Source organism: Panthera leo, chromosome A3 (genome assembly GCF_018350215.1).
Source record: "Panthera leo isolate Ple1 chromosome A3, P.leo_Ple1_pat1.1, whole genome shotgun sequence".
In the NCBI taxonomy this organism is placed as follows: Eukaryota; Metazoa; Chordata; class Mammalia; order Carnivora; family Felidae; genus Panthera; species Panthera leo.
In genome coordinates, this window is record NC_056681.1 from 22,352,998 (window position 1) to 22,368,298 (window position 15,301).

A 15,301-nucleotide genomic window follows, 5' to 3' on the forward strand; every position below is an offset into this window, starting at 1 on the left:
GTTCAAACCCCACGTCAGGCTCTGTGCTGACAGCTCAGAGCCTGGAGTCTGTGTCGGATTCTGTGTCTCCCTCTCTCTCTGCCCCTCCTCTGCTCACACTCTGTCTTTCTCTCTCAAAAATAAATAAACATTAAAAAAATTTTTTTAAAAAGGTAAATCCTTTGGCTTATTTCTGGATTCTTTCAGCTTCTCCAGAGTCCAGTGGCTAGGAGACTGCCCAGCATATACTCTATTGCCCGCTTGAAAGACTGGCTACATCATGGAAATAATGTCTTCAAAACTCTTGCCCTAAAGGGACTGCACTATCTTACCAGACACCAGGAGATGGTAGGAGGGGCCCTGAGAGTACTGATTTATAAGTCACAAATCAAACATACCCTGGAAAGACACCCAAGAAACTGGTAACAGCTGAGAAGGAAATTAGGTAGCTGGGAATAGGATCGAGTGGGAATGCATCCCTTTGAACCATTTAAATTTTATGCCTAGGAAATATGTAAGTACTGATTATAAAGTATTTCATGAAATTATAAGAACTATATAAAAAGTCCAAGTCACATATATTCATAAAATTTGAAACCTACAATTTGTGTAAGGAGGTACCCTCACTATCATCACAGCCTGGGTGACATTCAGGTGTCCTTTTATGTCTTGAACCATGTTGCTCTAAGGAATAAATTGGATATGCCATGGTATCTATCCCAAGATGTGTATCATCTAAACAAAGATCACTGACATTCATGTTGAAAGAGAGCTCATTTTCTGCAGGGCTAGCTAGAAACTAGGCCTGGGTCAGAAAGGAAAATTAATTCCGGGCCTTCGACTTTGTCATTTGAGTTCCATTTCTTTTAAATATTTAAATATGTGTGTATGTCTGACACAAGAATGACAGATATTAGCATGTTAATTGTTAATACTTTTTACATGTATGTCTTACACTTTGAAACTCTGAGATTGCTTCATTTTGGAAGTTTCAGAAGAACAGAATCCCAGTTCAGAATGGGAAGGACCTTAAAGGTCCTCAGTCAATTTCTGCTTGAATTCCGGCAAGGAATCTTTCTGCTCTGGATACATTCCATGTTGGAGAACTCACTATGAGTTGAGCTAGCCATTCCACTTTCTCTCTCTATAAGCAATTCCTTACATTAATCCTAAGTCTCTGTTATTGGACCATCTCCCTCTTGGTTCCATTTTTTCCCTATGAGGCAACTTACAACAGCTCTGCTCCATTCTCTATCAGCCCTGCCAATACTGAGAGGGGAATCATGCCCTCTTTACTTCTCTACTCTTAACTAGCCAGACCAACCAAAAATTCAACAAGCACCAGGTACTGAGTTAAGCTGGGGAGCCCTACTTTGGTAACAGATGAAGTGCTATCAGGAGAGGTGATGGTGCACTTCCTTTGGGCACACAGAGGGAAGGCATCAAGAGCCTGTTGCCGTGCATCTTAGACCTCTTATGTGAAACCGATGAGAAGATTGTTTTGTTGGCCATCCAGATTCTCCTGCAACTCGTCGAGACAATGGATTTCACTACCCTGACTGCCATGATGAAGATCCTGTTCTCCCTATTTGGTGATGTAAGACAATGAGAGAGGAGAGACTTTCCTAGGGGAGGGTAATTGGCATAACAGCAAATAGAAATTGGGATCCTTCCAGGTAACCTGTGATGTTAGCAGGACTGGTGTTACTGTTTTCTCAGATTAAAAAACAAAAACAAAAACAAAAAACAGAGATGTAGAGACTTGCCAAGGAGAGTCTCTAGAGAGATGTAGAGACTTACCCTGATCATGGGGTGGGGGAGGACTTGGTATAAGAAAAGATGTCTTTCAAGGAACAATCAGGATGGGTCAAGGTGGTGGACTATACATATGTCCCCATCCCAAATCCCAAAAGATTTTTCAAAAAAGAAATGCATGGAGCACAATGAACCATGTCCTTGGAAGAGTCAAATATGCAAGGTTGGGTTTTTGAATTTCGGCAAAACAGATTGTGTGAGTAGTTAATACTAGTATCAGGCACAAACTGTGCTGACTACATTTCTCATATGCAGAGTGAGAGAACAACCAGTAGTACAAAGCAGCAGGTCTTGCTAACTTTACCTATAGTTGGCTTCTTGCCCTCAGCTACCTACAGCTACACAGCCTCATGTTAGGACTGGGTTTTCAACTGACCTAGTCCTTGCAAGTTAAGCATGAACACTTTCGATGAGTTGCTTCCCTTTGGATACTTTATAGGTGAGACCTGATGTTCATCGTTTCTCCATGACCCTCTTTGGAGCCTCCATAAAGTCTGTGAAATACACAGATAAGAAGGGTATAGAGAATCAAGTCCTGGACAGCTTGGTCCCACTACTTCTGTATTCTCAAGATGAAAATGATGCAGTAGCTGAGGTAACACCTCTGTCAAACTTCTTTCGGCCCTGAACAACTTCCAATCCAGAGCCAAATATGCAAATAAGCTTTTGTAGCTTTGAGGGCAGGGACTTTGCGGTACCATCTTTATTCAGCATTTCCTCTAGCACAGACTACCTTTCGATTATTTTGCCTAAGTGAATTATGGGAAAAAATCTTACTCCTTATTTCTGTATAGGAAATTATGGCCCTTTGTGGGTAAGAACAATAAATATACCTTGTTGTTACCCCACCCCAATATTTAGCCTAGCACAGAGGCCTAAATACCGTGCCCAATTCAACAAACTTTTTGTTGATGACAATAACAATATCCCATTACCTTTCTTTTCTTTAAGAACTGCCTCATGGCCCTTGGACAAATAGACTTGTGTTCAGGCTAAGTCAGAAATAGTAGCTCCTCTGACAATCTAAAGAAGGCTCTGCATCTCCTTAATCTTCCACAAGTTTCTGTCATAGAGTTGTGGGTGGGATGTCATCATCTTTAGTACTTTCCCATACCTCAGGAGCCTATCCATCCCAAGGTGCTAACTATGACGACCAATTACAGCAAACCAGAGAGGTGCACAAGGATTCTGGAAAAATGCTGAACTTGCCCTTATTTATGCTCCCCATTACAGAAATGAAAGCGGAATCAGAAACAAGATTTAAGATTATAGTGGGCCCTGGTGTCTTGACATGGGGGAAGTGTTATGTCCTCATAAACAGAAATATGAAATATTTCAGACCCCAATAAAGTATGGAGTAGAGTTTCCCAACCGAGTGATGGAGAAGTATGTCCTGTAGGGGTCATAGATATGTGGATGCGTTGATACCCATCCCACCCCACCCCCATCCCTGTCAGCCCTTGGCAGTCAGGCAAGGCATAGAGCAGCCGAGGCTCTGGGCTTATTTTCTTTCAAACCTTGAATGATCCCTAGCCTTGTCTTCAAGGCTAGAGAGGTGGAATCCAACATTAAACAGGTTGGGAGTCACTAACACAGAGAACATAATAAATACCCATATATCTACCACCCACTGTAAGAAATAAAATAGGAATAAATCACACACCTATCCCCAAATGAATTCCCTCAAGAACTATCATCCTGAACTGTATTGTTACCAACTTCTGTGGTAATATGTTTTCATGTTTTAAAACTTTATATGTAGGAAAACACTTCGTATGTTGTATCATTTGTAAATCTGTCAGCAACTTGCTCTTTTTTGCATATTTAGCATTATAAGACTTGCCTGCATGTGGGGCTCCCGCTCATTTATTCTTCCTGCCGTAGAGAATCCTCCGTCTTGAGGATACCCTCACACTTCTCCCGTGCTCCTATGCTCGGACATCTACATCGCCTCCAGTTTTTCATTACTACGATGCTGCAATGAGCATTCTTTTATGTATTTCTTTGCATACCTGTGTGAGAGTTTCTTGAGGGAATAAACTCAGAAGTAGAATATCTGGGCATCTTTAACTTTACTAGATATTTACAAATAAACAGAGTAGCTGAACTAACTTGTATTCCTATCAGTCTCCAAAAGAATGGTCCAAATCTAGGGGACGTGGGACAAAATACTTGCTTGGATACTCATCTGAGGTGGTGTGTGGTACATGGGAAGCATTCTGAGAGCAGTGAATAGAGAAGAAGCCTACTTGCTAAATTCTGTTCAAGCATCTGGATCAGGAAGGGATCAGTGCCTTCCAGAAGTCGTTCCAAGTCAGAGATTCCACAAGGTCTGGGAGAAGAGAAGCTATACTTCCCTGTATAAAGTGACAGGAGAATATCACAGGAGCAGCACGTGGGTGGAGGAGCCCTAGGTCTAGGAGTGGGGGAGTGGGAACTCCTGCCCAAATCCCTGCTCTGGGTATTACACCTGACAGCTCTCACTGTTGCCCTAGACCAGTGGCTTCTCCATCCTCCCCACAATTCTGCAGGCTTTATGAATCCCCTATAGGAACTGACTGGGGAAATTGAAGGAGGACAGGACTCTGGTGCCTTTCCATCCCTGCCCTCGCTTTAGCCAGGATAATTCTGAGTTTATCAGCTTTTCGTATTGGACTTCAGTATCAGTTTTATTTGAAGAAAAGTTAGGTCAGCTAAAAAAAGAAATCTTTGAAAAATGCTGATCTCTGATAATCCTTTCCACAGGAAAGCAGGCAGGTCCTAACTATATGTGCCCAGTTCCTGAAGTGGAAGCTGCCCCAAGAAGTGTACTGCAAAGATCCCTGGTACATCAGGTGTGGCAAAGTTGGAAAAGTCTGCAAGTTCTTTGTACGTGAGCAATAATGGCTTTGTTAGCTCTTTCATATGCTAGCGTACTTATTTTTTCTGATGTAGTTTTTAAGGGAGGAACACGACATAAAGGAAATATTTCCCATCCCCTTTCACATCAGCAGCTGTTATCCATGAACCGTCTTGCTTTGGGAACCTATTTTTCTACAGTTTCCTCCCAACTGAGTCACAGATGCACTTTCTATTACCACCCTTTCTCATCAGAAAGACTCTCTTTTGAATTCTTGGGAGCCCCATTAACCTGGGTCAGAGGCTTATATAGGGTATAGGGCTGATGGTACATGCTCAAAAAACTGCTTATGGAGTGAATTGAAATGGGAGTTATGTATTGCCTTTACAGTGATCTCTAATCCTTTTCTTGGGTGTAGTGGATTATTTTACCCTCCATTAGAACATGTTTAGGGAGCCCGAAGCAAGGCTTGCTAGGCTATCATGGGCCATGCAGCATGCTTAGCAGCATGCCACTGACTCTGCTAGGACCCAGATGGCATCCTTTCCCCTCCCAGACTTAACTAAGGCTACTGGGGCCAATCTCAGGGGAAGGCTTGAGCCAGGGCAGTTTCAGGGGGCCTATCCATGGTTTTCTGGACATCTGACTCTAGAACTGCTGGGATCCTACTATGAAGACCCTAGGACTGACTATTCCCACAGGGATCTTCCATTTGTGTAACCTATTTAGGACCCAGTGGTGGCTCCTCCGATCAGAGTTACAGGGCTAGGAAGCCTCACAGTGTCAGGCTTTCCACTGGGGATGATCTCTCTGACCTGTAGGCAAACTTACATCTGAGGCAGTGATAACAATATTTACAGCAGAAATTCCAATTATAGATTATCCATGTACCATCGTAAGATCTACGGGAATAGATTCTGATTGCCCTCCTCCTATCCCAAGCTGCCTATCCCTGTAGCAGACCCACTGAGAGGCACATTTATTCAGCCAGTAGGCACAACACATCCAATGTGCAACAGGCCATGGGGAACCCAGAAACATGCCAAGGATACAAACTTCCCAAGGGAGCTTGCTAGCTAGGAAGGGGGATAAAACTTCTGTGGGAAGTTAAGTGGAAACTCAAGGTGGAAAATGATATGTGCCAAGAGAGGAGTACCTGCAAAAATGCTCAGAGCAGAGTAAGGTCAGGAAGGCAAGGGTGATGGGGGAAGAGCTGATAGGGAGGCAGAGCTCAAGACAGAGAAGACTTAGAGAGGTGGAGATGGACTTAGAGGCATCACGGGCACAGTATGTGGCATGAGTGGCTGTGAGCAAGGTGTATTCAGAGGATTTAACTTTGTCTAGGGGCTTATTATTGTGGCGCTAAGCAACCACAATCACTATTTCAAGCACTATGCTATATGTGTCCGATGTCTGACATAGTCCCTGACTCCGGAAACTATAGTGAGGCTGACAAAAATAGTCGTGCGTTTCACTCCTTTCTACTCTTACTTTTTTCCCCACTTAGGGAAAAAAATGCAAGGGGAAAGTTAACCTCGTAGCCCAAACATTGATGTTCTCCAAGAACGCAAAGCTTCCTATCAGAAGAGCAGCAGTCTTATTTGTAGGTATAAATAATCTTTTCATTTCTACAGTCACGTTACCCTATATTCTCCCAAACTGTGTTGTTGAGTATCCTCATTCTTTATGAAGATAACTTCAAAAATACTTTTTTTGAAGAAAGGGGCTGTTGTCTTTAGGTAACTTTCAGGCACTTGGAAGTCAAAGTTTTAGAATCTAATTATCAAAAGGCCAGTTCTGCCAACTGCTTAGAGCCAGAGCCAGACCACAGACTCACTGACTTTATCCTACATTTAGGGCTCTTATTGAAGTACGTGGATCACAGTGAGCTCAGGATGAAAGGCACTGACTGGATAGAGAAAGGTGAGTGACAACACACTTGGGTTTGGTTTGGGACATCTCACATTTTGAAAGGGATCTGAGGCAGTGACAGTGGACAGGCTCTCTGACAGAATTTAGACCCTGGGAACCAGAGGGCCTGACTTTTGCAGTAAGAAAGCCCTTGGTGACTTCAAGTGAATGATGGTCTCATCGCAGTCCAACTACCCGATTAGGAAAGGACATGACCCTATTTGTCTGGAAGCCAGCTTCGATGAGTGTCTCAGGAACAGTTTCTGAATTTTTTCGGGAAATAAGACATTACCTAGAAATACTATCTTAGTAAATTATGATGATACCTCACAAGCACCACAGAAATGGCTGTGGCACAACTTTCCATAAGCAGTTGTCCTGTGAGATGGTAAAACTTGGTAATACAGATGTTTTATAATCATATAAGGCAACCATAACATAAATGGCTTTCTGAATTGTCAGTGAGTGGAAATTTTCTGTAACTGTACAGTTTGGAGGATTTAGCACTCAGAGAACTATTTATTCCCATTTAAGAAGTAGTCCTACAATTAGAAATGCCATGAAATGCTAAGCCTCACACCCAAAAGTATGTACTAAGAGAACCAAATTAAAATCCTGGGGGTACCTGGCTGGCTCAGTCGGTAGAGCATGAGACTCTTGATCTCGGAGTTGTGAGTGCAAGCCCCATGTTGGGTGTAGAGATTACTTAAAATATTTAAAAAAATAAAATAAAATCCTGAACAATTCACTGCTTTTAAAATAAGAATATACAACTGGTAAAATAGCCAGAAGCTGGACCTTATTTAAGAAAGATTATGAGAGGGGCACATGGCTGACTCTGTGAGTAGAGTGTGCAACTCTTGATCTTAGGGTTGTAGTTTCAAGCCCCATGTTGGGTGTAGAGATTACTTAAAAATAAAATCTTAGAAAAAAATTATGAGAGGGGCTCCTGGCTGACTCAGTCAGTAGAGCATGCAACTCTTAGTCTCAGGATTATGAGTTTGAGCCCCACATCGGAGGTAGAGTTCATTTCAAAGTAATTAATTAAAATTTTTTTTAAAAGATGATTTGGTGCTCACTTTGGCAGCACATATACTAAAAAAAAAAAGATAATTTGTATAAAAAAATTATGAGAAATGTTAACCAGATTTGTTGTAGTGATCATTTTACAAAATATACAAATATCAAATCATTATGTTGTACACCTGAAACCAATATATAATGTATGTCAATTATACCTCAACAATAACAAAAAAAGCAAAAAAGCTTTAAAAAAAATGGAAGATCATGCCACTTTTCTAAATTCTTCTATCTCCTCACAGCTATCAGAAGCAAGAAAAAAAAAAGTAAAAGTAAAATAGATTCTTTTATTCTATGAGGTAGGCCTGTGCCTGGTTGATTCTGTTCAATTAAAAAGAAATTATTTTCTTTTTTTTAACTTTTTTTAATGTTTTTATTTTTGAGAGAGAGACAGAGTGAGTGGGGGAGTGGCAGAGAGAGAGGGAGACACAGAATCCGAAGCAGGCTCCAGGCTCCGAGCTGTCAACACAGAGCCTGACATGGGGCCCGAACTCACAAGCTATGAGATCATGACCTGAGCTGAAGCTAGATGCCCAACTGACCGAGCCACCCAGGTGCCCCAAAAGGAAATTATTTTCTAATCTAACACAAGGGGAGCAAAATTCCTTTTTCATTCTAAAGTCATTTATGTATAGGATCTATATATGAACCATATGAAATTGCCAATCTGTAGGGCGAAATCAAGTCAAATAACATTCTCATGTGGTTCAATCTAATGGAATAATCCCACCCTCTTCCTTCCCTAACAGTGCCTGATCTGTCTTAGAATAGGGTGTTCCAGCACTCCTGAACAAATTTATGTCATTTACTGTAGGTAATTTTTAAGCTAAATTTAAACAGAAAAATAACAAAATTTTAAATGTGAATTTAAACTGACTTCATGACAAAATAAAGTTCCATTCCTTTAGATTCTAGAATTGATGTGTACTCCTTCATGTATTCTGTGAAACAGATCTTAATGCAAGAACTGAAAGAAATTAAAAATAGTTAAGTATTCCCTTTTGGAAATAAACATGAATTTAAAGGCTAAAATGCTACTTAAGAAATAAAAAGCTTCAAACTGTGAAGAGGTCTTGAGCATTTTTGAGACCTCGGAGAACTGGAAATTAAAAAGAGAGCTTTATCTAGGGGGCCTGGCTGACTCCATCAGAAGAGCTTGCAACTCTTCATCTCAGGGTTGTAAGTTTCAGCCCCAGGTTGGGTGCAGAGATTTATTTATTTTAAATGAATAAAACTTAAAAAGAGAGAGAGAGTGCCTTATCTAACTAAATATGATACCAAAGACAGATCCATAAAGTAAAAGAATGATAGATTTATCTATATAAAAATTTTATTTCTTTTAAATATTTATTTTGAGAGAGAGAGAGGGGGAGAGGAAGAATCCCAAGCAGGTCTGTGCTGTCAGCACAGAGCCTGATAGGGCTCTATCCCACAAACCATGAGATCATGACCTGAGCTGAAATCAGGATTTGGATGCTTAACCGACTAAGCCACCCAGACTCCCCTCTATATAAAAATTTTAAAAATCAACTTTGATTAAAAAAAAAAAGAAACAGAGCTAAAAACCAAATAATAATGTAGGAAATATATTTGTACTATGATAATGAGTTAATATCCTTAAATCAGTACATCTCTCTCTTTTTTTAAGTTTATTTTTTTTTTTTAGTAATCTCTACACCCAGCATAGGGCTCAAACCCATGATCCCAAGATCAGGAGTTGCCTGTTCTACCGACTGAGCCAGCCAGGGACCCCAACAAATTAATACATCTCAAAAGACAAGTGGCAAACAATATGAATAAGCAGTCTATAGAGGATAAATGGCCAGTAAATATATGAAAAATATTCATTATTCCTAGTAATCAAAAGTTTGAAAACAAAACAATGATGAGATGCCAGGATGACTTTTTCTGCCAAAATGGCAAAGGTTACTAATTATTAGTCACCATAAATGTGTTAAGGGAAAACTGACATTATTGTACACTGCACTGGTATGAGCATAGATAGATATACCTTTTTTATATTTAAGTTCGGCAATATGTATCAAACCCTTTAAATAAATATATACTTTGACTTATCAATCTCACTTCTAGGAATTTAACCTATGAAAATCAGAGGGGTGCCTGGGTGGCACAGTTGGCTGAATGTTCAACTCTTGATTTTGGCTCAGGTCATGATCCCAGGATGTGGGATCAAGTTCCACATCCAGCTCCATGTTCCATGCTGAGTGTGGAACCTGCTTGATTCTCTCTCTCTCTCAATCTCTCCCTCTCAAAAAAAAAAAAAAAAAAAAAAAAAAAATCAGCAGAAGGGTACCTGGGTGGCTCAGTCAGTTGAGCGTCTGACTCTTGGTTTCGGCTCAGGTCATGATCCCAGGGCCGTGGAATTAGACCCACATTAGGCTCCACACTGAGCGTGGAGCCTGCTTAAGATTCTATCTCCCTCTGCCCCTGTTCCCCACTCACACTTGGTCTCTTTCTCTCTCTAAAAATAAAAATACTCAAAAATAATAAATAAATAAATAAATAAATAAATAAATAAATAAATAAAATAGCAAACATGGAAAACATCCAAGATTAGAAATACTGAGAAATTGCTTTCATAAAGTGTAGCATATCCATATTATAGAATCCCATGAAGCCATGAAAAAAATTTTTTTTATTTTTTTTATCAAGTAATCTCCATGCCCAACATGGGGGTTCGAACTCATGACCCCAAGATGAAGATTCACATGCTCTACTGACTGAGCCAGCCAGGTACCCCAAAGCCATGAAAATATCATAGAAAAAAAATTTAATGACTTTGATAAGTGATGATGCAATATTAAATAAAACAAGCAATTATTAGATAATCTGGATGACCTGGTTTCATTTTAACAAAAAAGCACATGTATGTAACTGAATAGAAAAAACAAATATATAACTGTTTCTCTGGTGGTGGAATTATGGATAGCTGATTTTCTTCCAGTGCTTACATGTATTATCTAAATTTTCTAGGCAATGAACATGTATTTATTTTATACTAAGAAAACAAAAGGTAAAGATTTAAAAAAAAATAAAGTACACTTAAAAGAAAATAATGATTTAAGAGTAATCTCTAGGACCAACACAGGAATTTAGAAATTAGCAGTCTTAGACATGGCTTGACAGATAATTTGACTTCAGGTGGACTACTTGGCATTGTGGCTATTGTAAAGGAGTAAACTATTTGGAAACTCAAAAGTGAATGCTTTGTAGGTCACAATTGGAATTGATCTACAAATGTGTAATTTTCAGACAGATTCTTAGAAATAGTCCTTTATCTCACCTACTGTAGGCTTGTTGGCTGTTTGGTGTCTGGATCAGTGATCATTTCCATAGATATTCACCTCCCACGTGTGTTTTCTGGCCACATAGATCTGAGAGATCTGCTGTGTGACCCTGAGCCCTCTCTGCGTATCATCGCCTCTCAGGCTCTCTTCCAAGTCCGGGAGGTAGGGACTGAACAAGACCCCAGGCAGACTGTTTGCGGCTTGAGGAAGCTCATGGGCTGTCTTTCTACTTAGAAATGCAAGGCAAGTAACATCAGGTAAAAACTAATCCTTTCAGAAACCATAGAAGCAGTCATCCCCCATTTTTTTTTTTTTTTCAGACTGAAAATAATGCCAGCCTGAAGCTACCTCCTCCCATTTAATTACCTCAGAACATATTTTTTGCTGTCAAAATCTTTAAGGAAATAGAATATATAAGGGAGGGAAGCTCTTGGTGTAAATTTGGAGAAATCATGAAATTCTATGGAGCTTTTGAGGCATGCCAGAACTTCCATAAAGTTCCAGTCTTGATAAACAGGTCTAGCACAGCTTCAAAAGAGATTCTAAATAAATGTTAATATAGCAATTTTAGGGGGCGCCTGGGTGGCTCAGTCAGTTAAGCGGCCGACTTCGGCTCAGGTCATGATCTCACAGTCTGTGAGTTCGAGCCCCGCGTCGGGCTCTGTGCTGACAGCTCAGAGCCTGGAGCCTGTTTCAGATTCTGTGTCTCCCTCTCTCCGACCCTCCCCCGTTCATGCTCTGTCTCTCTCTGTCTCAAAAATAAATAAATGTTAAAAAAAATTAAAAAAAAAAAATATATATATATATAGCAATTTTAGGATGATTGGGTCTTCTGTCAAAGCCCAGTCTACTTGTCAACAATCTTAAGAATAAATTAACAACCAGGGCGCCTGGGTGGCTCAGTCGGTTAAGCGTCCAACTTCAGCTCAGGTCATGATCTCGCGGTCCGTGAGTTTGAGCCCCGCGTCGGGCTCTGGGCTGATGGCTCAGAGCCTGGAGCCTGCTTCCGATTCTGTGTCTCCCTCTCTCTCTGCCCCTCCCCCATTCATGCTCTGTCTCTCTCTGTCTCAAAAATAAATAAAAAACGTTAAAAAAAATTTTAAAAGAATAAATTAACAACCAATTCTTATAGTTTGATATTATTGGTGTATGTTTATGAAATCGCTGTGGCCTTTCTACTTCCTTTCTCTTTCCCTTAAAAATCTTCAAGCAAGAAAAAATTTATGAAGTGGTATAATACTAAATCTACCCCAATTATGCAAGATTTCCACTCTTTCCCTGCCCTTTTCATTTTCCTGATTCCCTCTCCTACAACTACTGTCAGATCCTCAAATGGCTCTAGGATGGGAACTATTATTTGTTGAGCACCCACTGTATGCTTTAAGCATAGATAGAGAACATTTTCTTGCAAGCAGAAGTTTCCCAAGAAAGAGGTTAGTTTGTGTTGGGTGAATACTTTGATAAGCTGCATATAGAAGGGTGGGAACCCCCAAGAGGCATACCAGATTAAGTAGAAATTGATCTAGTTCCCAGGCTTTTGTCTGGTTGAGGAACATAAGTGGAGAGCCACAGGTGAACTCTCTAGGGCAATGGAGAGGCCTCTGGGAGGTAGTGACATGGAGTGACATGTAAGAGGTTGAAAGAAGCCTTTCTCTTCACTCGTATATATGCCAGAAGGAAAAGGGGCAACTGGCATGTGAAAAAGAGACACACCCAATGGTGAATTGCATTAGGTTTTTGGTGTAAAGCAAGCAACATGAATCTTACCACCCTGTCCCCTCGATTTTCACCTTTCACCCCCAGCCCTCTGCCAATACATCTTTACAAACAAATTTCTTTATGATTCATGGTGAGTTGGGTTTGTTTTCGGGGTTGTGGCAGCATGCCGAGTGTGACTTCAAAAGGATCCCTGGCCAAGAGAGGTCTTCATATTTGGGACTAGCAGTCAGGAGTTTTGAGCTAATTGCAGGCCCAGGCTATCTGCTGAATTAAATCTTCACCCTTGAGCAGAGCCAAGAGGACACCTTGAAGCTAGCTGCTGGATGCTAAATTTGAGTGCACTGAGCACAGTTGAGTTAAACATGTCTCTTGCTGCTCTCTCCTTGGTCTCACTCCATTAAACCACTTTTCACTCTCTGCTTTTGAACTGTCCATTTTGTGGATTATCCAGTGAAAATGACTAACACTCATTAAGTGTTTACAATGAGCCGGATTCCTAAGTACATTATATGATTAATTCTTTAAATCCTTATAACCACTCCATATATTATTCTCTCCATTTTACAGATGGGGAAGCTGAGGAACAGAATTTGAAAAAGTGACTTGCCTGAAGTCACATAACCAGTAAATGCCAGAATTCAAACTGAAGTAGTCTTGCTCCAAAAGCCACATCCTTGGCTAGTCTCCACTCTGCTCTTTTCTCTTTTTATTTATTTATTTATTTTGGGGCATGAGGGGCAGAGAGAGAGGGAAAAAGAGAATCCCAAGCAATCTCCATGCTGTCAGCACAGAGCCTGACATGAGGCTCAATCCCACAAACCATTAGATTATGACCTGAGCCAAAATCAAGAGTCAGACACGTAACCGACTGAGTCATCCAGTCACCCCTGCTCTGCACTGTTCTAATCTGCTCTGTCCCTCTAATGTCAATAAATGCAGATCCACTCTACAATTAAATCCCAGTTGTTAAACTCATACCCCAAATTCAAAAATGCTGTAAAATGATATCGAGCTTCAAATAATAAAAATAAAGTTAGCATATCTTATTTAATAGGATACTATGTACATTGTACATTGTAGAGGAGTGTACTTAGACAAAAGCTGGTGGTTATTCTTGAGGAACATTGTTTGAGTCCCTGGTTTGACCTCATATGCCACCCTGTCTCACAGCAGTGAAGACATATCTCTTCACTCATATTTATGCCAGAGTCCATTTCCCTCCAGGAAGATTTTTATTTTCTGAGTAATACTACCAACAGGGAGGGGCAAGTACAATAATACTTGTTTCATTGTGTTAAAATTCACAGAGAGAAGCATCCATTAAGAAGCAGAGGTCGGGGGCACCTGGCTGGGCCTGTCGGTGGAACATATGACTCTTGATCTCAGGGTCGTGAGTTCAAGCCCCACGTTGGGCAGAGAGATTACTTTAAAAAAAAAAAAAAAAAAAGCAGAGGTCTGATTTTTTTTACTGACTACCTCCACAGTTTGGGAAAGGCTGAAGAAGTACATAATAGTGATTGTATTAACAAATCCAAATATCCAAATATTCCAAATATCTCCATTATTTTTATGCAAGGCTCTTCTCAAACATAGTTTTGTGTTTTCATGGAATTTTTTAAATATATAAAACAAAAATTTCTGGACATTTAATTTTGTTATAATATGTTAAAAATTCAGTATAAGTCAATAGGATTTCAGTTTTATCTTCATCATATACTATTAAAAGGTATTGCTCATTATCTATTGCTGGCCTAGCCATGTCTTTATTATTTTAGATTCATACTTTTTTACTCTTAGTTTTGCTTTTCTTCCTTGTACTGAGATACATATTTTATTAAAAATTATTATTTTGGGGGGCACCTGGGTGGCTCAGTCAGTTAAGCGTCTGACTTTGGCTCAGGTCATGATCTCATAGTTTGTGAGTTTGAGCCCCGTATCAGGCTCTGTGCTGACAGCTCAGAGCCTGGAGCCTGCTTCTGCTTCTGTGTCTCATTCTCTCTCTGTTCCTCCCCACTCGTGCTCTGTCTCTCAAAAATAAATAAAATGTAAAAAAAAAATTATTTATTTTTTCTTAGTGAAAGATTAAACGATCATATAAGTAAGAGATGGGCTTAGGGAATGAGAGCATCTCCTAGACATCAACCCTGCCAAGTAAACTTGCACTGGGTAAAATTGTAAAATCTCTCTCTCCTTCCAGCTTCCCCCTCCTTCCTGGCTCGAAGTTCCTTTTTCTATCTCTCCCTCTCAGGAAGGGATCTAATGAACTGGCTGTTATGCGAAAATGATTAATAATGCAAGTTCTAATGAGCCTAACTCTTCCAGGGATGTTTGCTTTTTTTTTTTAATTTTTAATTTGAGAGAGAGAGAAAGCATGCAAGTGGGTGTGGGGCAGAGGGAGAGAGAGAAAAAGAGAGAATTTTAAGCGGGCTCCACGCTCAGTGTAGAGCCCGACACAGTGCTCAATCCCACAACCCTGGGATCATGACCTGAACTGAAATCAAGAGTTGGAGGCTCAATGGACTGAGCCACCCAGGCACCCCCAGGGATGTTTGCTTTTTAATAAGGTAGATCTCTAAGCCAAAGGCATGAACCTCTAATTGAGAAATGTTAGGCATTACTAAGCAGGATGGAGAGGAGGTATTTGGAAATG

General features: G+C 40.3%; 1 protein-coding gene across 9 annotated transcripts in view; it reads left to right on the forward strand.

The window, feature by feature from the left end:
* The window catches only part of MROH8 (maestro heat like repeat family member 8), a 58,548-nt gene extending 44,158 nt beyond the window's left edge, over positions 1 to 14,390 (forward strand). For 2 of the 9 annotated variants that reach the window (XM_042931014.1, XM_042931018.1), the window contains exons 17-24: positions 187 to 327; positions 1,412 to 1,576; positions 2,234 to 2,389; positions 4,540 to 4,662; positions 6,141 to 6,240; positions 6,491 to 6,556; positions 11,018 to 11,175; positions 13,959 to 14,037. In XM_042931014.1, the coding sequence (XP_042786948.1) occupies positions 187 to 327; positions 1,412 to 1,576; positions 2,234 to 2,389; positions 4,540 to 4,662; positions 6,141 to 6,240; positions 6,491 to 6,556; positions 11,018 to 11,166 (900 nt within the window). In that variant the 3' untranslated portion in view covers positions 11,167 to 11,175; positions 13,959 to 14,037. The other 7 variants (XM_042931015.1, XM_042931016.1, XR_006200461.1 and 4 more) reach the window with 7 other exon arrangements.
* Positions 14,391 to 15,301: the final 911 nt, after the last annotated feature.